This window comes from Lichenostomus cassidix, chromosome W, assembly GCF_008360975.1.
Source record: "Lichenostomus cassidix isolate B80296 chromosome W, HeHo_3.0, whole genome shotgun sequence".
Taxonomy (NCBI): domain Eukaryota; kingdom Metazoa; phylum Chordata; class Aves; order Passeriformes; family Meliphagidae; genus Lichenostomus; species Lichenostomus cassidix.
In genome coordinates, this window is record NC_139510.1 from 19,129,374 (window position 1) to 19,154,952 (window position 25,579).

Below are 25,579 nucleotides of genomic sequence, written 5' to 3' on the forward strand. Positions count from 1 at the left end.
TTTAAAGTAAATCATTAATTCGATAGCCAAACAGTAATTATGCAATGCGCTACATAAATATTTAAAATTAATTCATTGTGTTTCTGAAACTGTCTTACTTCAGATCTAACACTGGCTGAGTAAACAAGTGGCACTTATTTGCGTAACCTCTGTAGTAATCCTATGGTTTTAGATTTTTTCCAGCCTAACAAAAAGCAACTTATCTGTGTCCTGAGAGAGAGCCACAAATGTTAATGGAAAAACTGACTTTCCTATCATAAAAAAACAAAGCAAGCTCTTTCAGAATTGGCACCCTGAAATACCTTGCAATTACTTTTTAAATTCTGCTTTGCTTTCTTCTTTCTTAGAAAAATAACTTAAAATACTTATGCTTTTCATATTTAAGAATTAAGTTTTTAATGTGTTCTTTTTTTCCTATCTATTGTGGGTCCCTTCCAACTCAGGATATTCTATGATTCTACAATTACTTACCTCTGTTTCTAAAACACTCCAAACTATGAGCTACCTTCCCTGAATTTGGATCTTTTACAGACAATGCAAATTGTGTCTTTAAGGATACTTTGGGATAGATTTTGCTAGAAAACCAAATAATAAAATTAAACTTCTCAACAGTATCCCTTCTAGTGTGAAATTGAAAGCTCCTTTTAATAGCATTATTGATTAAGGAGGTTACACTTAGCTTGGAAGATGTGGTTTTGTTGCAATGACATATTTGCATTGACATTTTGGATAGTGTGTGAGTTCTAGTACACCTGCCTTTCTGTTAAATATACTCAGTGCCTTTTTCTGCTGGGGGCTCAAATTCAATTATCTACAAACATTTTTTGTAATTGGTGTGTAAACCTTCATGTCAAAATATTTACTTTTCTAACCAGTTGAAGTGCTAATTTTTGATTCATAAAAGTGAAGACGGTATTACTTAAAAAAATAAAACCTGTGACTACTCTCTAGAAGCATGGCAATAGGTGCTTGTCTAAACAACTAGTTTTAGACATTGCATTTTAAACTTGTGATTGTTTCTTAATTTATAAAGAAATCTGCAGATTTGTATATTGGAAAAAAATCCATAAATGTCTACCAAAGTACATTGTATTTTCATATTACAGATGATTCACCTCCTGCAGAACGAGAACCAGGTGAAGTTGTAGACAGCCTGGTAGGCAAACAAGTGGAATACGCCAAAGAAGATGGCTCAAAACGGACTGGCATGGTCATTCATCAAGTTGAAGCCAAACCATCTGTCTATTTCATCAAGTTTGATGATGATTTCCATATTTATGTCTACGATTTGGTGAAGACATCTTAGACATCATAATGAACTTCTGCCAAATTTGTGGAACTATTAAATGTAAAATTTGTAGACATGGACTTGACTGTTTTTCAGTTGAATGAAAGCTTAAATGTCCCTGCGAACCCACAATCTCTGCCAGCAACTCTGTTTTGTTCTGAATAATACAAATTTATGTGAACATGACACATCTTGTGTAAGAGAGCTCCTTTTCTTGAAGGAAATCATTATATTTGGGTGGTAGGGAGTTAAAAGCAAAGAACACTTGCAAATTCAAACTGTGTGAAGTCAATCTAGTATTGTAATCTAGATTTTTTCTTAGATTAACTTTTTCTTCAACCTTGCATCACCTGTTCAACTGCCACATGCAAGTGTAGTTTGCTATTTTCCATATGCCTTCTTTTGCAACATTAAATTTAATTTCTTGGCTACTGGCAGTTCTTGTTTTCTGGGTTGGGACAGAGGTGACTTTTCTGAAAGGTTTAAACAGTTTGTGCAGCAGTAAGGAGTGCCTAACCCAAGTAACATCAATTTACTGTGTTTCTACTCTGTTTCAAATTAAGTTTTTTAAAAACTTGCAGTACATGGAAGTACTTGTGCATTTTTGCTAGTCACAGGGCAGTAGGCTATCAAGTGTTTGACTTATGCACCTTTCAGTGAAAAGGCTTTAAACTATAAAAATATATTTAATCTGTATATCCAGTTAATTAGAAAATGCAGGTTAAAGGCCTGTGTTTACAAGTTGTAGGAACCAGTAAAATACACACAACAAAGCTGCCTTTAATCCTAAATGTTGTACTCTGTTTTGTTATACACATTTCATAGCAGAATACAAGTGCTTGGTGCCATAAGTTTAACAGTATATAATGCTACTTAAGCAGACTTTAGACTACACATTGGCAATCAGTAGTCTCTCATTTAACATCAGAACCTAGCAACCTGGATGTTTGTGTGTGGACTTAGAAACCTAGTATTAGTTAATCTTTTACATGGTAAATACAAGTTTATGGGGGAGGGGGTCCTTTTACACCGAGGACCTCCTTTAGAGAAGGAGAAGCATTTGTTGCCTTCTCAGTCTGCTGTATTCCTTTGCTTTGTTTTGTGTTGGGGTTTGCTATTGTTTTTAACCATTTTGGTTCAAGAAGGCATCATTTCAATGTATTCTATTTTTGACTTTTCCACGTAAGGAGTGTCCAGACAAATCTACGGTTTAAACCTGTTGTTGCCTTTTGTGGTGTACTTGTTTTGAGGTATGCCTTTAACATGAATTTCATTCTATGAACACTAGAGTTTTGCATGCCAGTGGTGTACTATCTAATGAGAGCTATAGGCAGTCTCAGTGGTTCAGTCATCTGCATTAGATTGTGGATGTAAATAACAGCCCGCAACAGCAGAATCCTTCCTTTCACAGTTTTAATCTTGCAAGATAGTTGTAAATCAAGGTTAGGGTCTTTGGGTTTTTTTAAGAACAGCAACTTTTAAAAGCATCATAATTGTAACAAGGATCAGCACAGCAACAAAAATTTCATGTTGAAGCAGAGTTCTGCAAGCTTCAAAGCACTGCTTCACAGAAATACAGTATGTGAAGAATGTGAATACGGTCAACGCTATTGATGGAAAGAAGGAATACATAGATATCCAACCTTATGATGTTAGTGGAAGGATGCAGGAGAGATATTGCTAATCAGAGATCAGAGGTCTGACCTCTATTGTGGGTATTCTTAATATCAAAGACTCAGTGGCTTAAGTCCTTTTCTGTCTATTTCTTTTGCCTGATTTCATACTTTAGCCTTAAGGCTTGTGCCTCATTATGCTGTTAAATGGTAATACTGTATAAATATGGTATCTTAATTCTTTGTCCCCTGCTACTATATTACGTTATGTCCTGTATTTCATCATGGGCAACCAAAGGCAGGCTATTGTCTTTCAGTTCACAACTTCTCAATCCAGTCTTTAAGCACCAAGTATCTGAGTCAATAAATTTTCATTGTGTTTTGAACAAAATGAGCAGATTTGCAACACAGTGCTTTCATCCTGCAGATCTGTTATGTGCTTTCTATTGACTCTTAAGAGTCCTGCATGTAAATCTCAAAGCTGAGCCTGGCTCCATGAGCCCAAGTTGATATTTGTGGCAAAAGAATGAGTGTATTGGTTACACACAAAATACACTAATAACTTAGTACAATGAATTTTGGGCTTTACATCTAAGAATGTAACAAAATGTTTTGTTTTGAAATATTTGAGGTTTAGCTGTACTGGAACATTTTTAGCATTTGGCTTGCATTTGTGGGTTTTTATGTAAGCCACTCTAATACACCACATATTTTGCTAATTAGAATATAATCTATACAGTATATACTGTCAAATTTTATGGTTGTTTTTATATGTCCCCATTGTCTGTTGCATGGTTTTTTTCTTTTAATTTTTTTTTTCTTAAGGTTTGTGTGGAGGGGTGTTTAATAGCTTAAACCACCTTTTTGAGACTTGATACTAGTTCCACTCCCTGCCATCTGCTTTGGGCTTATTTTAGGCTCATGTTTCAGATCTGCATGCAGTGCTTGCATTACCCTAGTAAATACTTGTTGGTCCCTTGTTCTAGGGGTTCAACATTACTTTCCAAATTTATCATAGGTCTTGTGATGACACAAGCCATGGATCTTTGTATAAAAGTTATTGGCCTATCATTTACCTGCTGTAGTATTGTTGTATGTTGTGTGTGCATGATGTTGAGCTGCCATGGAAAACTTTTAAAAAGGAAAAAAATCCACCTTAAATGCAGACCATCCTTTTTTGCATGCTTAGAAGGTTAGAACATTCAATGTAACAAACTGAAGTTGCATGTTATAATGTTTAGGTTTGGGGTTTGTTCTGTTTTTATTTTGTGTTCAGTTTTTTGTGAATTTCCTTATTGTGGTGTTTGAATGGTTGTTAGTAGGATTAAATGCACTGGTGAGGCAAACATAGTTCCAACGAGAGGTAACTTTCCAGTTGTATGTGTCATACAGCATTTGAAGGGACCATGTATTCTGTTCAAGAATAAATAAAATCATAATTGATAAGTAAAACACTGATTTTTTTTTTTCTTTTGAATGCCAAACCCTAAACTAAGTGGGACTACATAAAGACTGAAAAACTTTGGGGAAAATCCTATTCATTACAATAGGTATACATCTTCTTTAAATTAATTATTTAAAATGGAGGAGTTATCTTCAAATAGAATAAATTACAGTTGCTTCAGGGAAAAATAGTTGTGGCAAAAAACAGTTTCTGGTTCCTTGAAAATGTTGTGCATTTTGTATTTTATATCATTAGTGCAATTTGGATGGTTCTTGGTATGTGTATAGTTCAAAGGTCTTCGTGTTCACATTTTAAAATTAGGTAGTGACTTCATCTTTAGAACTTGGTCTCATTATTTTTATTTTCTTTGCATTTAGAAGTATGAACACTTGAAATCTGTTACTTAATTCTGTAAGTAATTTTTATAATTATGATGTAACTCTATCCTTAAAACATTTAAAATAAATCCTTTATGTGCAACTCATGACTTTAAATTTTATTCTCATGAGCAAAATGTAGTGATGTAGATTGCAAAGAAGCAGTTTATTCTGTATTTTAATTTAAAAAGGCTTAGTATTTTAAAGTTGGGCCATGTGTGCTGGTATAATACTTTCCCCTATGAAATAAGTTTGCTTGCTAAGTCAATTTTTTCCCCATGTAGGTATGAATGTCAATAATATAGAATTTGTCTGAGGTAAAGCATAATGCTTAAATTGTATTTCACCAAAAAAAGAGAAAAATTCCTCCTCAGGGGTTTATGCAAGTCCGTGAGGAAGCATCTTATTTCCAGAACAAACTATAGCTCACACTGTAATCAGTAGTTCAGCAGCAGGGAACAGTAGAAGTGTTTGTCAGTGTTTAGCTGAGATTTGACTGTTTTGAATTAATGTGCTTAATTAAAATTGGAATTTTATTTTACTCACTAAATTAAAAAAAAAAAAATAGAATATATCCAAAACTAGACATGATATGCAGTGAAGAGAATAGCACAGTGCTGTGAATTTCCTTGAGGCACATTAAGTATTGCATACTAACGCATGAACACTTCATTATTTTATGTTGTTAAAGGTAAATTACCAAGCTTGACTTTGAATACTAAAATCTGATTATAGGGTGAAAAAATCTTATAGGAATAGCCCAAAATATATTTTTGACACCAAGTTGCCAACACCTCTGGACAGTGGGAAGGAGTGCACCCTCAGCAAGTGCACAGATGATGTAAAACTGGCAGGAGTGGCTGATACATCAGAGGGTTGTGCTGCCATCAAGGGGTGCCTTGACAGGCTGGAGAAATGGACTGACAGGAACCTCATGAATTTCAACAAGAGAAAGTGCCAAGTCCCACACCCGGGAAAAAACAACCCCATGCACCAGTACATGATGGGGGCTCACCAACTGGAAAGCAGCTTTGCAGTAAAGGACTGTATGTGTGTAGTGTCCTGGTGGACACCGAGCTAAACATGAGCCACCAATGTGTTCTTGTGGCAAAGAAGGCTAACAGCATCCTGGACTGCACTGGGCTATTGTTGCCAGAAAGTCGAGGAAGGTGATCCTTCCCCTTTACTCAGCATTGGTGAGGCTGCACCTAAAGTACTATGTCCAGTTCTGGGCCCTCCAGTACAAGAGTCATAGACACAGTCGAGAAAGATCTGTGAAGAGTCACAAAGATGATTAAAGGACTGGAGCATCTCTCTTATGAGGAGAGGCTGAGTGTCACCCAGCTTTATGGAGACAGACAGGTTCTTTTGGAAATCCTTGGCAGAATGATGATGAAACTAAGATGTAGTTACAATTAAAGTTTGGGTTTTTAAGCCAGACTTATGATTAGTATAGAATGGTATGATCAGAGTAGAACAGGTGTTTTAATTAGCAGAATCACTGTAGCACAATTTTATTAGTAGCATAGCACAGATTTTCAAGCCATAGCTTAGATTATGGTTTCTAATCACCTGGACCCTCTGCATGTCAGGTCAAATCTTAATACATGACTTGCCATATAAATATAACAATCATAATCTAGGCCTGAAAGATGTAAAAGGATTTGAGTCACTCAATCCTCAGTAGAAGCAGATGATGTTGGAAGCATCCTTGACCACTGGAGGATCACAAGTTTTGCTGTCCAGCAGCAGTTTCAGTCCAAGTCCCACTTAAGACATTTAACTGCTTGATTTTATAGGCAATGCTATGTGTGCTGCTAAGCTTCCCTGTTCTGTGTCAGGGTCACAACCACCTGATTGGCCAGGTGCCTGGGACCTTCAAGGCCAGTAAGGAGGAGAGTAGTTAGCCTGGCACCCGGGAACCTGGAGACTGAAAGGAAAGGGGAGAAGTCTGCCTAGTGCACAGGACCTTCAAGGCCTGATGAGGGAAAAGGGGACTGATATGTGCTCAGTTCAGTCACAGAGAATGGCTATTTGCATAATGGCATTAGTTATGTTAACCATATTACCAGGGGTCAGGAGTAGGTGGTCACACTGAGAGAGCTGGGAGTGTTTAGCCTGGAGAAAACTCAGAGAGGTTCTCATCAATGCATACAAATATCTAATGGAAGGAAGGAAGGAAGGAAGGAAGGAAGGAAGGAAGGAAGGAAGGAAGGAAGGGAGGGAGGGGGAGACGGAGACATGCTCTTCTCAGTAGTACCTAGTGACAGGTCCAGAGCCAATGGGCATAAGCTAAAACACAGGAGTTTCAATCTCAACATCAAAAAAATATTTTTTTTTTACTGTGAAGGTGACTGAACACTGGAATATTTTGCCCAGAGAGGTTGTGAAAAGAGTCTGATTACAAAAGGACAGTCAAGAAACTGAGAGGCCATTACAAGAAGACTGGAAAACCTATCCTGGAGGACAGCAGATTTTTTTCTCATGCACTCACACTCATTCCTTCACTTTTTTAAACACTCTCAGATGCTTCTGTCTTTAGTCAGTCACCCTTGCTGCAAATTTCTTTAAATTGTAATTGAATAATCTTCCAGTCTTCTGGGGGACACCCCTTTTGTCTGAGTAATTCCTGGAGATCTGGCTCATATTTGATGAAAGAGAGTTGCTAAATTAACAAAGAAATTACTAAAGATAATTATTCTATCTTCATAGTAGAAATCCTGTTTTGCTAGCAACTATTTTTAAGGAATTGTGAGAGACTAGAAGGATTGCTGGCTGGAAAAATTTTGGGTGCAGGTGTGGGGAAAGGGGCAGGTCAGGCCTTGCCCTGGTGAGGCAATGCCTTGCTCTGCACACCCCACCCCCTAGAGCCTGTATCCAAGCCCCTGCAGTAGCCACTAATCACTGGCACACAAGAGCCAGTGCTCCACACCCCACTCCTGGAGCCCCTAACCCAGCTCCTAAGTGGCTACCAGACTGGAAGTCCCACTGGAGGAAGGGCCCAGGAAAACCAAAGGGTACTTAAGCCAGGACACAAGGCAAGCACATGGCTTGACCCTACTTTCCCTTGGATTTTATATCAGCTGAACACCGCTGGAACCCACAAGTGGTAGCTTTATTTGTTCTTTTCTGTATCTCTTCTCTCTTTCTTCTCTTTCTTACAATTCCCTCTTCTCGAAGCTCGAGTAACTTAAATTTGGATGGACTTGGAGTTTGCTAAGTTGAATGGGCTAAGTTAATGCTTTGTGAAGTGTTTTACATTGACTGGATGCTGCTCTAAACTTGCCAAAGTTCTCTGATTATTTGAAGTTGACAGTAAAGTTTTTTGTTGTTTTGACCTCTTGAGAATATCTTGTCAGTATTCCTCTCTTGCGTCTAACTCAGGGTACATAAAAAAAACCGTAAGCCCTTTTAAGAGGCTCGTCGAGCGAGTTCTGGGACCTTACAGGAATGCTATAACAAAATATTTATGCTTGTACATTCATGTTCCATATTTTGTTTTCTGTGAAATAAGACTCTACACTGGCCTTATAATTAATAAGTAGAGGATTATAAAAATAGGGGATTTTTAACTACATTATAAAACAATCCAATCTGCTATGATCAACCCATTTCTGCTTTAAAATAAATTTAAAAAAGGAAAAGAAAAAGAATAGGGCCTGTAGCAATAGGACAAGGGGGAACTGTTTTAAACTAAAAGACAGTAGATCCAGACTAGATATAAAGAAGAATTTTTTTATGATGCAGGTGGTGAAACACTGGAACAGGTTGCTCAGAAAGGCTGCAGATGCCCCATCCCTGGAAACATTAAAAGTCAGGTTGGACAGGGCTCTGAGCAACCTGATCTATTTGAAGTTCTCCCTGCTCATTGCAGAGGGGTTGAACTAAATAAACTTTAAAGGTCCTTTCCAACCCAAACCATTCTATGAAAAAGCATTACTCGTATGTTGTAGTGGGTTGACGCTGGCTGGATGCCAGGCACCCACCAAAGGTGCTCACTCACTCCCCTCTGCAGCTGGACAGAGGAGAGATAATCTAATGAAGGGTTCATGGGTTGAGATAAGGACCAGGAGAGATCACTCATCAAATACCATCACAAGCAAAACAAGCTCAACTTAGAAATATGAAATACGCTTATTACTAACAAAATCAGAGCAGAATAATGAGAACTAAAATAAACCCTTAAAAACACCTTCCCCCACCCCTCCCTCCTTCCTAGGTCTACCTCTTCCCACCAACAGCACAAGGAGACAGGGAAAGTTCATCACCCATGTTTTCTTCGGCTGCTCAGGGAGAGGAGTTATTTCCTGCTGCACCACAGGGTCCCTCCCATGGGAGACAGTTGTGTTGGTTTTGCTTGGTCCAGTTTTTGGTAGTGGGAGGGGGCCCACGAAGATGGCTCCTGTGTGTCCTGTGTGAAAGTTCTGGAAGTTTTCACCATGTCCTGCAGATCCATTCTCTGATGGCTCTGAAGGTGATGGACATGCTGCTGGCCAAGCCTGGGACAATTGGAGATGTTGGTTATGCCTCTGTGATAACATATTTAAGAAGAAATCAAAACAATGTGGGCATGCACTTCTTTCTAGCTAGAGAAGGATGAGGAGGTGGTGAGAATATGTGAGGGGGAAACAACATGGAAACACCAAGGTCAGTGGAGGAGGAGAGGGAGGAGGTGCTCCAGGTGCCGGAGCCGACAATCCTCTTCAGGCTGTGGTGAGGACCATGGTGCAGCAGGTTGTACCCCTGAAGCCCATGGGGTCCACGGGGGGTGCAGAGATCCACCCACAGTCTGTGGGGAGGTGCCCATGCCAGACCAGGTGGATGCCTGGAGGAAGCTGTGATCCAGTGGGAGTCCCAGTGGAGAGAAAGGCCTTGCTCCCGAGATGGAACAGCCTGGCCTCGGAGGTCTGCACCTGGTGGACGAGGGACTCATGTTGCAGTAGATTTGGGAGGACTGCTGCTTGTGGGATTTGGACCCACACCGGAAAAGTTCACAGAGGACTGTCTTCCATGGGAGGGACCCATGGCTACGCAGAGGACAACTACTCTCCCTGAGCAGCGGAAGAAGATCTTGGTGATGGACTGACCAAACCCCCATACCCTGCCCCCCTGTGCTGCTGGTGGGCAGGAGGGAGGGGGGTGAGCAGAGAAACACTGTCTTAAGAACTTATTTTTACTTCTCAGTAGCCTCCTCTGTTAGGTTAATAAATCACTTTGCAACTTTAAGTTTCAGCCTGTTTTGCCCTTAGTGTGTCTTTCTCCAAGTTCCTTATCTCAACTCATGAGCCCTGTGTGTGTGTTAACTTTTGTTTCCCTCTCCTCTGCCCAGCTGCAGCAGGGGAGAGCGAAAAGAGCAGATGTAGGTGCCTGGCATTTGGACAGGGTCAAACCATGACAACAGTTCTCTGTGAACTTTTCCACTGTGAGTCCATCCCACAGGCAACAGTCCTCCTCAAACTGCTGCAGCATGGGTCACTCTTCCACAGGGTACAGTCCTTCAAGGACAGGCTGCTCCAGCATGGGCCCCTCTCTCCACTGGGTCTCTCTCTCCATGGGTCTTCCTTATGGTCACAGCCTCCTCTCAGGCATCCACCTGCTCTGGCATGAGGCTCCTCCAAGGGCTGCAGATGAATCCCTGCACCCCTCTGGATCTCCATGGGCTGCAGGGGGACAGCCTGCTTCACCATGGTCTTCACCATAGGCTGCAGAGGAATCCCAGCTCTGGTGCCTGGAGCACCTCCTCCCCCTCCTTCTTCACTGACCTTGGTGTCTGCATAGTTTTTCCTCTCACATGTTCTCACTCCACTCTTCTCTGGCCACAAAAACAACTGCTCAATAACATTTTTGGTTTTATTTCTTCTTAAATATTTTATCACAGAAGCGTTACCACCATTTCTAATTGGCCCAGCCTTGACCAGCAGCACGTCTATCATTGGAGCTACCAGGGATTGGCTCTACTGGACATGGAGGAAACAGCTTCTCACAGAAGCCACCTCTGTAGCCCCCCCTGCTACCAAAACCAGGCCATGAAAACCCAATACATATGTTCTGAATTTAATGTCTGACTTTCCTATCTAGTTCTGTCAATGTTTTTAGTCAGCCTGAATTCTCATTAAATATTGAAAACACTTAATATGCAATTTTTACTAGCAAAAATGTGGAGTTTGGTATAAAATATGTATGTTCATTTCTTGTATTGCTATCTGATTTTGAAACTTATCTAGTAAAACTGCATTTTAAACAAGATCAGAGTTTTTTTCAAAAAACATATTTATGTACTGCAAACAATCCCCTGAAATACTTTGATTAATTAAATTGTTCAAAGTCAGTCAATCTAGACAGAATAAAGACTGCTAACAAGAGTGCCAGAATTGTATTGATGCCTAAGATTTTTTTGTTTTTATATTTTTGATATATTTGTAGCTTTGTAGATTGCTTATGCATGGCTGTAGCTCCTAGTACTTTTCCTATCCTCTTTCTCTACATTTAGGAACAATAAGCTAACCTTCTAAACACATTCCTAAAATATTGTTTAATCTTATTTCAAGAAGAGAACCAACTACAAGGACATTCTGTTTTCCAACCAGAATCTGGACCAGACATAACAAAAGTGGGGCAAAGAAGCCCCTGGGTCACTTCCAGCGGGGCAGGACCCAGGGAATTATTACCTAACCAACTAACCTTTTAATTGGACAATATATGATAGGTATACTAATCAACTAACCTTATAAAAATTGTAGAATTGCTGTACTATGTGTGGTTTTCACCATATTGTGTACCTGAAAGCTTTCAAGTAAAGGTTTGCTTTTATATTATCACTCTAACATTGTTTGGGAAGATCTGTTCTATTTTCCAGGCAACAGTATGAGGCTGTCCTTTCCATCACTGAAGCCCATTCCCGTAGTTGAGTTTTGCCAAAAGAGGTTGTGTTTATGTAGAGAGCCCATTTACTTTTTTATATGCCTACGAAGTTACTTAAATAAAGCAACTGAAACTACCAAGAAAAATCTTGAATCCCTCCTGTCAGAGTCCTTGTGTGACTGTTCACTCAACTCCTGCTCAGATTTTGGCTTAAAGCACATCTGTCCTGGGTAACCCCAAAAATGTGTATTGTATTCCATATCTGTGCTATATCATATGCCCAAAAATTGTAACTGTCTCTTTAAGATCCGGGAACAGGAAGCAGAACTGGGGTTTTTTATCTGGGGTCGTGAGGGGGTTGGCCCAGGGTCTTTTTATGAGTTGGGGACACTGAGGCAGAATGTCCTTGCTGTTTTGTTTTTGTTCCCGCCGGGAGGTAGAGACTCACTCTTTCTCTCTTGCCTCTTGAGAACTTCGGTAGCATGGAGCTCCGACGGGCTGCAGCAGTGGCCCTTCTCCCCCCGGGAACTGACGAAAAACAGAAAATGAAACCGACCGCGGTTGCTATAGCAACCACCGCTTCTGGAGCCAGAAACACTCAGGCAGAAGTCTTTTGCCCTTTCCCCTTCGTTCTCGCTAGGAAAAGTGAGACAGCGCAAGGCAGAAGCCTTTTGTTTCTCTCCAGGCTCCAGAGGAGGTTGCTTCAGGCAGGTCTCCAAGTAGCAACCCGAGAAGCTGCATTTCGCAATCCAAAACTGTTTCAGAGTGAATTTCGCAATACCTATCTGCAGCGGGAGCTGCCGCCGGACCTGCGGAGGTTTGCTGCTGCCGCAGTTCCCGAGTTCTCCAGCCGCCATTGTCGACGCAGCTGCCTCCGCCAGTAGAGAGGGACCCTGTCAGGTGGCATGAAGCAAACAGCTCGTGGGGGGGGGGGGGGGGCATTCGACTGTTTTTTGACTCCAGAATTTCTTTTTGTTTTGTCTTTGCTCCCTGTTGGTTGTTGTTTGGGGGAAAAGAGACTTTTTTTTAATTGCGAACATTCAGTTGCTGCGTTGTTTTTCGCTCTTTGTTCTCTCTTGCCACATGTCATTGGGAGAGAGGGGCTTGTCCGCCATTTTGCCTTTGTCTCTCAGACCGCATGGTGGTCTGCAGAGAGCGCCATCAATGGGGGAGGGCTTTCTCCATCATTTTGTTTTTCTTTGTTCACGGGGAGTTTGCGAGAATTCAGCAGTTTTGTATCTAGTTGTTATAAATGATAACGAGTCAATCGAAATTTAGCAGCAAAAAATTTTATATAAAGCAGATTACAAAATAGCAATGGTTATATACATTAATTAAAATTCAGAATTTAGAATATAAGGCTGGAGGCAATGAGCAAAACAACGCTGGGTGTGCCTGGGAGTCTCCGCTCCGCTGACAACACACCTTCGGTTTAAACTTAAACTTCTCCTTTTTATACATTCTTTAGTTTCGTTTCTCTGAAATTCCCACTCCCCTGAGTTCCTGGTTTTTACGTCATGCTCTGTCTTCTGTGCTTGCATTCCGCTGTTGCTGGGGTCTGTTGCTGGGGGTCGTAACGGGGATGTTCTTTGCGCTTGCGTCTTGCTGTTACTAGGAGTTCTAAAAACTACAAAGCAGGCATAGCTAGGAAAAAGGAGGGGGAGGTCAGTCTCAGGTGGGCTAAAAAGCAGTTACAGCACAATTTCTATAACTCAACTACAGAAACTTCATTTTCTAAAAAGTACCAATACTGTCTGGTATCTTTCCATGCCCTATAAGGAAAATCCTGTCTTTGAGTCTCGGTTTATTTTTTATAAGGACAACCCCACTCCTCACAGCAGTCTTTGTTGCCAATTGTTTCTAGGGCTAATTTGAGATGCTTTATTTCTTGACATGAATCATACCTGCATATATTTAATAATGATTATTACTGGTTTTTTTGCCCGTTGTTTTTTCGGCTTTTAGTAAACTGTTATTTTTTCATTTATATCTTCTCATATTCATCTCTCCTTATTGGTAAAAGGGGAGTGGTTAAAACTAAAAGTGGAGGTAACTAATTTTGGAGTATCTGCCCCTTAAATTTTCTTAAACCAAGACAGCATCTCATGCTAAGACCTGATTATACTGGGAGCAGCACCATTAGGTGAAAGTGACAGCAACACTTCAGGATACAAAAGGACACAATGGACTGGAAAATATAAAGGCCATTGAGAAAGGAGTGGTCAAATAGATAACCCAAATCTATTAACACTTCAACCATCCCTCTTTCTTTGATCTTTGCCCCCTTTCACCAGCACGGCTCCCGTCTTGAGCCTTCTGGTTTGGCTCAGGGCTGAAGGCTGACGTCTTCTTTAGCTCTAATTCAAGTTGTGGCTGACAACTTCTCAGGGAGGAGTGAATGTAGATAACAGATTTCCTGGGATGCATGAGGTCTGTTTCTTTTTATTCCTTTAGGGTGTCTTGATCTGTGGCCTTGTGGCTTATCAGCTTAAAAGACATCTATTACATGTATTTCTTAGCATACTACATTCACTAGTCACTCATTTATCACAATAAGGCAGAATATGTAAATAAAAACAGGATTCCCTTAATCTTATCAAGATAAAAGGGGGTTAAAGAATCCTTTTGAAGCCAAGCACAAGAAATCGCTGAATAATATTAATGACTTACGAGAAATAATTTGTATAACCACTCCTATCCTGGGGAATGTGATGAATATTCATGAATTTTATCTATAACACTGTGTCTTTGGAGGTACCAGTGTGTGTGTTTGGAGGAGTGAATCCCCCTACACCCGGTGCACTGAATTAAAGCAAATACCCACTTCTCTGACTTTGTCTCTGAAGTGTCTCTGGGCTTGCTTGGGGCAAATCACCATCCTGCAGCCATTATCACCTGCAGCTGATATCTCCTGCATTTTTTTGTAATAACTGTCTGGCAGTTTCTGCAGAATCCACTAACTTATGGAATCATATAGACCAGGCTTCCAGGTAGGAAAGCATAAACATGTTGAAAGGAGCTAAACAAAGAATTTTGTATTTTTGCCTAGTTTGGTAGGGGTTTTTTTACTTGTTTTTGTAGTTTGCCTAAACATTGTAACTTTCATTTTTAAATTTTAGTTTACTTACTTGATTTTGCTTAAACTTTGTAACTTTCAATCTATAGTTTTGTTTTACCATATAACTGACATTCATAGCTTTGTTTTAATTGCTATTTAGACTATTAGCTCATAGTAGAACATTGATAACAAGGGACTGAGAAGATAAGCAAACTTCACCAGCTGTGGCTTGATTACAATGACCTAAGACCTTCAGAACAAGAAATTAGTAGAAATATGTCTAGTTAAAAGAAACCTAGATTCCACTTGGCTACAGCTAGTTGCATGAGTCTCACGTTACTAAGATAAGAGATGACAAGTCCACACAGATGGACAGCACATGTGCAAGCATGGAAGTTCAAACCAAGGACATGATGAGGAAGATGCTGGAATCATATAAAACACCTCAACACCCCCCAAAAAAAGGATGCAGTTCTGAACAACGGACAGTAGATGACAATCTTGTTCCACAAAAACATAAAGGACCAAAAATCCAAGAAATTTTAAATTCTGTACCAAGGAGGACAGACTTTGGGCACAGTTTGGGGAATTCTTTGAATATTACAATGTATATAAACGTGAGGGAACAGTGTTTGAGGGAGTGTGCTCGTGGAAGGGACGCCCCTGTAGTATCACAGTCCGGGAGGGTGGCACAGGCCGGCTCCCCCCCGGACCGGGTCTCTGGTTCTTGTAAATCCCACCGGATCTGGGGCGGGTGGCCCCCGAGGTTCTGCGACATGGCGGCAGTCTTTCAGCCACATCAATTCAGCAGGAATATCGTGATACGAAGGAAGGAACTGGACTCCATCTCTTTTCTGCTAGAGGTTTATTTCGGGGTAACGGGGAAAAGGGGTGCAGGGAAGGAGAAGGGGGAAGGGAGGCAAGGCAGGTAGGGGACGCTAGCAGCCCAGAGATGGAAAGACCACGAGGTGATCTGGACATCGCCTTATAAAGGGAAAGGAAGGGGAGGGACTATCTCCCCCAGAGCCAGTCCCGGGGAGTCTGAAGGGAAGACAGGCATAGGGAACCCACCAATAGATTTCGGGGTACAGCAGAGCATATTTCAAAATGAACCAATGGTATACAGAGCAGAGGCACAAAGGAGCACATGGAATCCTAAAACCCACGTTGCTACATGCCCCCAGCATGTTTCCGGTACAAAATAAAGGAATACTTTCTTAATAGTTTATGCTGCTAAGTGATTTTAACTTTGAATGAATGTAATTTTACCCAAAAAGCTTTTGGAGCAGATCCAACAACAGCCAGACTACTGAGAAAGATTCTCTGAGCTTTTGCCCCCCTTCCACCAGCACAGGCGCCTGTCTGTGGCTTCCAGGGCTGAAGGCTGAACTCTTAATTCAAATTCAAATTGTAGGTAACAGCTCTGGCCTGATGGCTTATCAGCTAAGCATGTGATTTAGGGTAAAATAGAAATTACTAATGTAAAAGAGCTAGAAGCTGGATAATAGTAATAATAATATTTTTGAACTGATTTAGAGAGCCAGAGATTGAATAATGATTTACTAAGATATGCCAGCTGCAATCCATTTATTATTTTCTTGATGAATTTGTGCCTACCTGGTATCGGGGAGGATGAAGAGAGGAGAGCCAAATAATTGAGAGAAACCACCAAGTGTAACTGAGCATCCCGCCCTTGGACCCCAGGACCGGTACGAGTCGGTTCTCAGGCTTGGACTAGGACCAAGGACCAAGGGAGCATGCGCAAGGGAACAGGGTGAAAAGTTCATCGTGATGAAGCGGATGGATCCTATCATAATTAATCATCGGGACCCTTGCCCACAATTAATCTGAAGACACTGCACTTGCGCGAGCATATTTAAATGAACCTTGAACTCATTATAATACGAAGTGGGGATAGGTATTGAATATGTATAGGGGCTTTGTCTAACTTTATACATATGTAATCCGTAACCTAATATAAACTTAGTGAAGTGCCGCTGAGGGTGTGCATGTCTTTGGAGGGGCTACCCCCCATGCACCCCAGCTGGAATAAACACATACCTACTTCATAACTATCTGAGTTGTGGAGTCAATTCCGCGCTTCACATGCATTTGAAACCAGCACAGAAACTGCTGAATCATCCCATGAAGGACCTTCACCTTGGAGGGGGCTTTGGGGGTATCCAAAGACCACCAGGATATACAGAGCATGGGTGGTGCACATGCTAATGATATTAATGACTTCTGAGAAATTATTTGTATAACCACTCCTATCCTGATGAATGTAATTAATATTCATGATTTTACTTATAACACTGTGTCTTTGGGGTACTGAGGTATGTGTGTTTGGTGGAAACAATTCCCCACACATCCGGTGCACCGAATAAAGCAAATACCCACTTCTCTTACTTGGTCTCTGAAGTATCTCTGGGCTCGATTGGGGCAAATCACTACTGAGGCTCTTGTGTTTCCTAGTGTAATACAGGGGATGCCCACACCATGATGGAAGACTAAGAATGAGCGCTCTCACCATCAGATAGGTAACTATTTTGCGCATAGATGCAAGAGTTGATGGAGTTCGAGTTGGTGAATTTGTGAATTAATGAAGCAACAAACTAGAATCTTAACAAGCTAGACCTGTCTGTTAAAAGGGGATTGAACTCTTGTCAATTTTAACCTATAAGCTCATGAAATAAAGTTTCATTCTTAAATTATGTTGACCCCAACATTTGTGAGATCCAAATGAACCATGACACCTTGTGGCAATCAGGCTGCATTCGTTCAGCAAAAGCTGTGGACACAAATAAGATTAGATGATGGTTCTTGGAGACTACAGAGGATGAACTAGATTATGCAGGAAGTCTCAGCCAGCCTATTTCTAATAAGGTTTAGAAATACATGATCTAATATTTGATTTTTCTAACCATAAAAGAGATGGAGCTTGTGAGAGGTCTCATCAGAAAGAAATGTCTAAATTATACTGAACTGCCAAAAGGCTAAAGAGTGAAGAGGAATGAGTGTCTGAAATCAAGTGAATTTGAGTAGAATTTTATTTCAGTATTTTTCCATTGCAGCAGGCAGAAATATTATTCCTTGTTGCCATGCTGCTGCTGATGGACTGGATTACTCTGAACTGATTCCCTGTTGTAACTATTTAGAAATCAGAAATGCTACAGCACTGACATTTAGACTACCTAACACTTATTGACAATTTGATACGCACTAGCTAGGATAATGTTAAACACAAAGGAATTTTGAATCAGGCTTTACATTATGCAAAGAGAAATTGGTGTGCCTTTTGTCGGAGACTGAAATGTTATAATTTATGGCTTAAACATTTTCATGAAGGACTTTTGCCTATTTAACAAAACTACAAAAGCTGCAGAGAAGACCACCACACCCTGAAAAGGCCTTCTGACTGAGACCCTGAACTGCTCCTTGATGGAGATAAGATAAAGTAACAAGTCTGGCCTGGGGGAGAAGAATACATTCACAGAGGGATCAAGCTTAGCACCTTCAGGGTGGAGGCCACAGCCCTGGGGCTATCGGCTGCCAGGCTTGCACAGACCCTCTGTGGCAGGACGTTCCCCCCCCTTTTTCTCTCTCCCTGCTCGGTCGGTCGCAGAAGATGGATGGCTCAGATTAGGTTGATAGCCTAATCAGGGTCACCTGGTGGCGCCTGAAAGTCTAAAAAAACCACTACCCTGTGGAATGTAGAGAGAATGTGAGAAATTTTTAGTGACCCACTCGGCATATTCTTATCCTATAAAAGCTCACGAAATTCCAGAAAAGGTAGAAGCTTTTCTACATGGATACTGAAGCGTGAGGGAAAACTTCTCCCCAGAGTCTGGATGCAGGTCTGTGGTAACTTCTTGCAAGATTGAGAGCGGACTCTAATGTATCCCAGCACCAAAATTGGATTTTGGTAAGATCATTGGTTTCCTAAATTGTATTATTCCGGCTAACTTATAGGTACCTTTCTTAACTTGCATTTCAGCTATTTTTATAGTTCAAGCAAACAATTCTTAACTTGCAATTTCAACTATTTTTATAGTTCAAGCAGGCATTTACCCCATAATTGCATTTTAGCTATTATAGTTTTGCAATTATGCATTTATTGTGTGTGTATGTATGTCAATCTGTTCTATGTTTATATTTTTGTTATTTTCTGTGTCTAATAAATGGTATTTTACATCATATTAGACTAATCGGCCAAATATCAAAAAACCTTGCGAACGGGATCGAGTCTTGGGGTGCTAGCTACCCTAATCTGTCGCCAGAAACCTGGCAAACTGCAGAAACTCATAAGGCTCCTGTCTCCCATGCAAGACACCCTCACACCAAAGGGTGGGGGGAGTTGGGTGTGTAGTGAAAAAGCCTCTGGTTCGAGGCAGTGAACGCCCATCCTCCACTGTGCAGAGAAGCTCAGCTGCGAAGCCCCTTCACCCCGGGAAAAGCTCATACACATGAAGGACAGCTGAGGGGGTATCATGGCCCATCAAAGCCTGCCCCCCCCCCCCAAGGGGTCCTCAGACCCTGCACCAGAGCACTACAACATGATGCAACAGGTCCAGTGTTGCAAGGGACAGGTTCAAAACCTAGCCCACTCAGGAGGCACGTGGGTGTTCCCACCTGTCAAAATGTGTATTAATCCACTGGATTCTATACTTTTCGGCAGCAGCACAGCGGGGGACCTTTGCCACCTAGAAGACCAGATGGAGGAGAGCAACGAGACATTGTTGGGACCCCCAAAAGGTGATATGTTTCTACCTAACCCCTGTCACTCTCTCCCTATCCCCCAACCCCCCCCCCACAAACCTCTTTTTCTATTATTTCTTTCTTTTATTTTTCTTTCTCTTTGCCTCTTTTACTATTAAATAAAATATATCACTTTTTTTGTCACCAACATCTAACCTTGTTTGGTTTTAATCAAGTTTTGGGGTATATTTTGATCCTTTTTGGGTTTGATCCGTTTTATTCACAGAGACTTAGTTTTCCTTGCTCTTCTGTGATAATTTGGTTCATAACACCTTTGCTTATTACCTTCATGACCCTAGTGATAGAGAAGCCAATGAGGAGAGATGGTCTGCTGGATCTCCCCTTCACCAACAAGGAGGGGATCATTGCAGATGTAAGGCCAAAAGGCAGCCTTGGCTCTGGCAACCATGAGACAAGGGAGTTAAGGATCTTAAAGAGGAGGGCAAAAAGCAAGCTCACAATCCTGAACTTGAGGAGAGCAGACTTTGGCCTCTTCAAGGATCTGCTTGGCAGAGTCCCATGGGATAAGGCCCTGGAGGAAAGAGGGGACCAAGAAAGCTGGTTAATATTAGCTTTGTACAGGCTCAAGAGCGATCTGTCCTAATGAGCAGAAAGTCAGGTAAAAATTTGAGACCTGTGTGGATGAGCAAGGAGCTCCTGGCCAAACTCAAACACAAAAACAAAGCATACAAAGGACTGAAGCAAGGATAGGTAACCTGAATGAAATTGAGAGATATTACCTGAACATGCAGAGATGAGGTTAGGAAAGCCAAAGCCCACCTGGATTTGAATCTGGAAAGGGGAATCAAAGGCAGCAAGAAGGGCCTCTAACTACAGAGACAACAAAAGGAACACTAGGGAAAATGTGGGCCCATAGCTCAAAGAGAAAGGGGACATGACTACACAGGACATGGAAAAGGCTGAGGTACTGAATGCCTTTTTTGCTCCAGTCTTTACTAACAAGACTGGCCTTCAGGAATCCAAAGCCCCAGAGTGCAAGGAAGATGTCAGGTCAGGGAATACTTAAGCAAACTGGACATATATAAGTCCATGGGCCCCAAAAGGATGCATCCACGAGTGCTGAGGGTGCTGGGAGGTGTCATGGTAAGCCACTTTGAATAATCTTTGATGGATCGTGGTGAATGAGAGAGGTGCCTGAGGAATGGAGGAAAGCAAATGTCACTCCTGTCTTCAAAGAAGGGAATGAAGGGGGGCCTGGAGAACTACAGGATGGTCAGCCTCATCTTGATCCCTGAGAAAGTGATGGAGCAGCTAATCCTGGGAACCACTTAGAGGCACATGAAGAGCAAGAAGGTCATCAGGTGTAGTCAGCATAGATTCACCAAAGGGAAGTCATGCTCCACCAATCTGACCACCTTCTATGATGAAATTACTGTCCTGATAGATGAGGGAAGGGCAGTGCATATTGTATATTTAGACTTCAGTAAGACCTTTGATACTTGTTTGCCAGAGGTCCCAGAGGGTGGTGATCAGGGGCACAATGTTTTAGTTGGAGGCCAGTAACCAGCAGTGTACCCTGAGGGTCCATACTGGGTCTGAATGTGTTCAACACCTTCATTAATGATCTGGATGATGGGGCAGAATATACCCTCAGCAAGTTTGTTGATGACACTAAACTGGGACGAATGGCTGATACACCAGATGGTCATGCTGCCATCCATGCTGCCACGATAGGCAGGAGGAATGGGTTGACAGGAACCTCATGCAGTTCAACAAGGGGAAATGTCAAGTCCTGCACCTGGGGAAGAATAACCTCAGGAATGAGTACATGATGAGGATGAACTAGCTGGAAAGCAACTTTGAAGAAAAGGACCTGGGGGTCCTGGTGGACAGCAGGTTGAAAATGAGCCAGCAATATGCCCTGAGGAAAGGTGCTGGGCTACATTAGGAGGAGTGTTTAGTCTAGAGAAAAGAAGACTGGGTGGGGATAATATCAGTATCTATAAATACCTGAATGGAGGGTGCAAAGAAGATGGAGCCAGGCTATTTTCAGTAGTGTTCAGTGACAGTACATAAAACTTTCTCCCTGCTGCTCCTTCCTCCTCACACTCTTCCCACTGTTCCAGCATGGGTCCTTTTCCACAGGCTGCAGTCCTTCAAGAACAGACTGCACTAGCGTGGTTTCCCCACAGAGTCACAAGTCCTGCCAGCAAACTTGCCTCTGCATGGACGCCTCTCCACCAGCTGCAGTTCCTGCCAAGAGCCTGTTCAAGCATGGGCTCTTCACGGAGTCAGTCTCCTTCAGAGCACATCCACCTGCTCTGGTGTGGGGTCCTCCATGGGCTGCAGGAGGACAACTCGCATAACCATGTGTCTTGGTTTGAAAGACAGGTGTCTGCTAAGAGAGGTGGAAACCTCCCTTAGAACAGAGAATGTGAACCCCCTTCCCTCTGAATTATTTTAACTTTGGAATCAAGGGCTTTCAGGCAAAGATATGGGAAAAGGAGTAACAGTTCTTTACTAGTATCTATAACAGAGTAAATAAGCAACAAGAATAGCAACAAACAAAAACCAGAAACCCAGTGGCAGATGTCCCTGGGCTGCCAAGCACTTTCCCATTTGGTGTAGTCACGGTCACAACCAGCAGGGGGGCTGTTGAGCTCCCAGCTAGGCAGGGCAGGTGCGATGACTCCTGAGCAGCTGCAGGTGGCGGTGTGGTGCGAGGTCAGGTCTGTCTCACGGGGTTGGTAATGGCAGGCAGGCTGGGCGGCAGGACAGGGCGCATCAGAGAGCTCGGAACGGCGAGCTGGAACGGCAGGACCGGCTCATCCGGGCTAGCCAGCAAGGTGGCAGGAACTCCGCAGTTATAGCAAACGCCGCTGTGCATTCCGACAGGCGGGGGCGGGGGGGGGGCAGTGACAGCCGGGCTCCTTCACAGTTGTTGCAAAAAAAATGCAGCCAGGCAGGCGTGCGCTCCCAGCAGGGAAAAAAGGTTGAGATCCCGCTCCTTTTTCCCAAGCAAGAGCTCACCCAGCCAGGAGGAGAAGGCAGTGCATAGCCGGGCTTTCTGCGGTCGAAGCCAGAAGAAAGGCAGGAGCTTCCCTCTGTCACCTCGGTGTCCAGTGATCAAGTGCTGTTCCCAACGGTCAGAATGCCTCCTCCCCTCACCCCGCCCAGCCACAGCAGCCTCATCCTTTGTCTCTTACAAAAGAGTTAATGGTTCTTGAGTACCTGGTCGTTGGTTCCCTAGTAACAGGGATGGAGAAAATTCCAACGCCCCCCCCCCAACCTTCAACACCATGGTTTTTACCACCGGCTGCAGGGAAATCTCTGCTCTGGTATCTGGAGCACCTTCTCCCCCTCCTTATCCACTGACCTTGGTGTCTGCAGAGTTGTTTCTCTCACATAGTTTCATTCCTGTCTCCCAGTTGCTGTTGCACATTGGTTTTTATATTTTCTTAAATATGTTATTACAGAGGTGCTACCAACATTAGTGAATGGCTCACCTTTGGCCAGTGATGGTTACATCTTGGAGCCGACTGGAACTGGCTCCATCTGACACAGGGGCAGCTTCTGGCATCTTCTCATAGAAGCCACCCCTTCCGCCTCCCTGCTACCAAAACCTTGACATGTAAACCCAACACAGAAGTGAAGAGAAAAAAACCCTCATTTTAAAAAGAAATCAATATCACTGCCTTTCTTAGGGTCTTCAGATAAAATATCTGTTTCATAATTTCATCTAGATCCTAAATCTGTACCCTTAGTATGTGCTGGTACATGCCCTAGTTTAAGTGGATTTCCATTATCTGGTTTTGCTTGTGCTATTAGATATAGCTTGTTCCACATAGTTCCTTTCCTCAAACTTCTCTTTCTTTTGTTTTCCATCCTTCAGCTTCCCAGTACAGCCATTGAGTGGCCCCAGACCATGCCTCAGAGAAACCAATGTGTAGTTTGCAGGCACGTGCTAGGCAGGTAGCACTGCCGCCTTGAGCTCAGCCAACTGAGCTCACCCCTCTATTACTTTGTATTTTAGCTGTTCTCTTCAAAGGTCTCAAGAGGGAAGCCCTGCCCTTCCATTTCCCTTTAAGCCTTTGTGCTGATTCATCTGTGAACCTGTCTTGGGGTGACTTTATGATGACACTCTATTCCTGATCATCTGCTTTATGCCCAGAAATGGGTCCTGTTGCTTTAAGCTGAGTCCAGAGGCAGGGCAGGAGCCAGGGGAACAGGGCCCAGGCTTTCTTCAAGCACTCACTTCTGACGTGCTTGGTGTGTGCCCTGGACACATGTTACACTGTTGTTCTTAGCTAGCTTGGTTCTTGCTAGCTGAGGGAAGATGTTTTTCCCTGGTGTGGTGGTTTTGATTGGCCCAAAACATCAGTAAAGTATTTTTAACATCTAGGAGAAATTTGGACCCCTCAGAAGCTGTTGTGGTAGGCCTGGGGAGGTGTCTGAGGGGTGGGGAGTGGCACAAAGATAGCTCCTGTGTGTCCTGAGTGCAAGTTCTGGAAGTTTTTACATCAAGTCCAGCAGAGCCAATCTCTGATGGCTCTGAAGGTGATGGACATGCTATTGGCCAAGTTTGGGCCAATTGGAGGTGCTGGTTACACCTCTGTGAAAACATATTTAAGAAGAAATCAAAACAAAGCACGCACACACTTCTTTCACTTCTTTGTAGTTGGAGGAGGAGGAGGTGGAGGTGAAAATATGTGAGGGAGAACAACATGGAGATGCGAAAGTCAGTGAAGAAAGTGGGAGAGGAGGTGCTCCCAGTGCCGGAGCTGAAAACCCTCTGCTAGCCCTAGTGAAGGCCATGGGGGGGAAGGAGGTCCCCTGCAGCCCATGGAGTCCACAGGAGTGCAAAAAATAAAAGTGTCCCAAGTAGACTTAGATTGGCAGCATGAGAGAAATTTATTCCTAGCTCGATGGGCCCATGATGCCTCAAGCCATCAGAGCAAAGATGCCACCTATAAGTAGGCACGAAACCAAGGAGTAAATCTAACCATAGACTGCATCTCTCAAGTTATCCATGACTGTGAAACGTGTGCTGCCATCAAGAAAGCCAAGTGAGTGAAACCCCTGTAGTATAGTAGAAGGTAGTCTAAATACAAGTATGGTGAGACCTGGCAGATTGATTACATCACACTGCCTCAAACCCACCATAGCAAGCGCTATGTGCTCACAATAGTAAAAGCCACCACTGGGTGGCTGGAAACTTACCCTGTGCCTCATGCCACTGCTCATAACACCATCCTGAGCCTTAAAAACCAAGTCCTGTAGAAGCATGGTACCCCTGAAAGAACTGAGTCAGATAACGAAACTCATTTTAAAAATAGCCTCATAAACAACTAAGCTAGAGACCATGGCATTGAGTGGGTGTACCACATTCCTTATCATGCACCAGCCGCTGGCAAAGTAGAACAGTATAATAGACTGTTAAAAACCACCCTAAAAGCACTGGGTAAAAAAACTTATAAAAATTGAGAGTGACATTTAGCAAAAGCCACCTAGTTAATCAATACCCAAAGCTCCATCAACCATGCAAGTCCTGCCCAATCTGAGCTTCTACATACAGTAAATAGAGACAAAGTCCCAGCAGTACATGCCAGAAGCTTGTTAAAGAAAACTTTCTAGATTAATACTGCCTCACATAAAGACAAACCCATCCGTGGGGTTGTCTTTGCTCAAGAACCAAAGTGTACTTAGTACATAATGCAAAAAAATAGAAAAACACGATGTGTGCCTAAGAAAGATTTAATTTTGGGTGAGGGCCACATGTAAAGTTGAAATAGCAACATATCACAGTTTACTACATTTAAGAGGATGTTGCAGCAGACTTTACCCTAGAGCTTCTCTACCCAGCCCGGTTCAGCGCCTCAGTGCTCCAAACCCTCTGTCCCAGGGCTGGACGCTGCGCTCTCACCAGCCAGGGAGCCATAAGGCTAACTCTGGTTCATCTGCTTCCACAACCGGCGGTGATAAAGGAGGCGAGGAGGGTCTATGCGTTGTGTCCATGGAAGATGTTTATTCGCATGGTGCAGCAGAGGCCAACGACCTCCCCGAGGCAGAGATGCCTCGAGGGCGAAGGCCTCACATGCACAGCCACATGTGGAGCATAAACACACATGGAGCATAGACAGCAAGATGGCGGAGGGTAAGGGGTTTTATAGGGAAACAGAGAGGGGCAGGGACAGCACACTGGCCCAGTGACCTCTGGGT

General features: G+C 42.7%; 1 protein-coding gene and 1 long non-coding RNA gene across 8 annotated transcripts in view; both read left to right on the plus strand.

Annotated features, from left to right (window-relative positions):
* Positions 1-4,825, plus strand: part of LOC146425634 (spindlin-Z-like) — a 134,314-nt gene extending 129,489 nt beyond the window's left edge. For all 7 annotated transcript variants that reach the window (XM_085041689.1, XM_085041690.1, XM_085041686.1 and 4 more), the window contains one exon: positions 1,107-4,825. In XM_085041689.1, the coding sequence (XP_084897815.1) occupies positions 1,107-1,306 (200 nt within the window). In that variant the 3' untranslated portion in view covers positions 1,307-4,825. The remainder of the gene's footprint in view (positions 1-1,106) is intronic.
* The window catches only part of LOC146425627 (uncharacterized), a 449,835-nt gene extending 425,607 nt beyond the window's left edge, over positions 1-24,228 (plus strand). The window contains exon 3 of the long non-coding RNA XR_014846574.1: positions 24,189-24,228. This is a non-coding gene — a long non-coding RNA (uncharacterized LOC146425627). The remainder of the gene's footprint in view (positions 1-24,188) is intronic.
* The last annotated feature ends 1,351 nt before the right edge of the window (positions 24,229-25,579 follow it).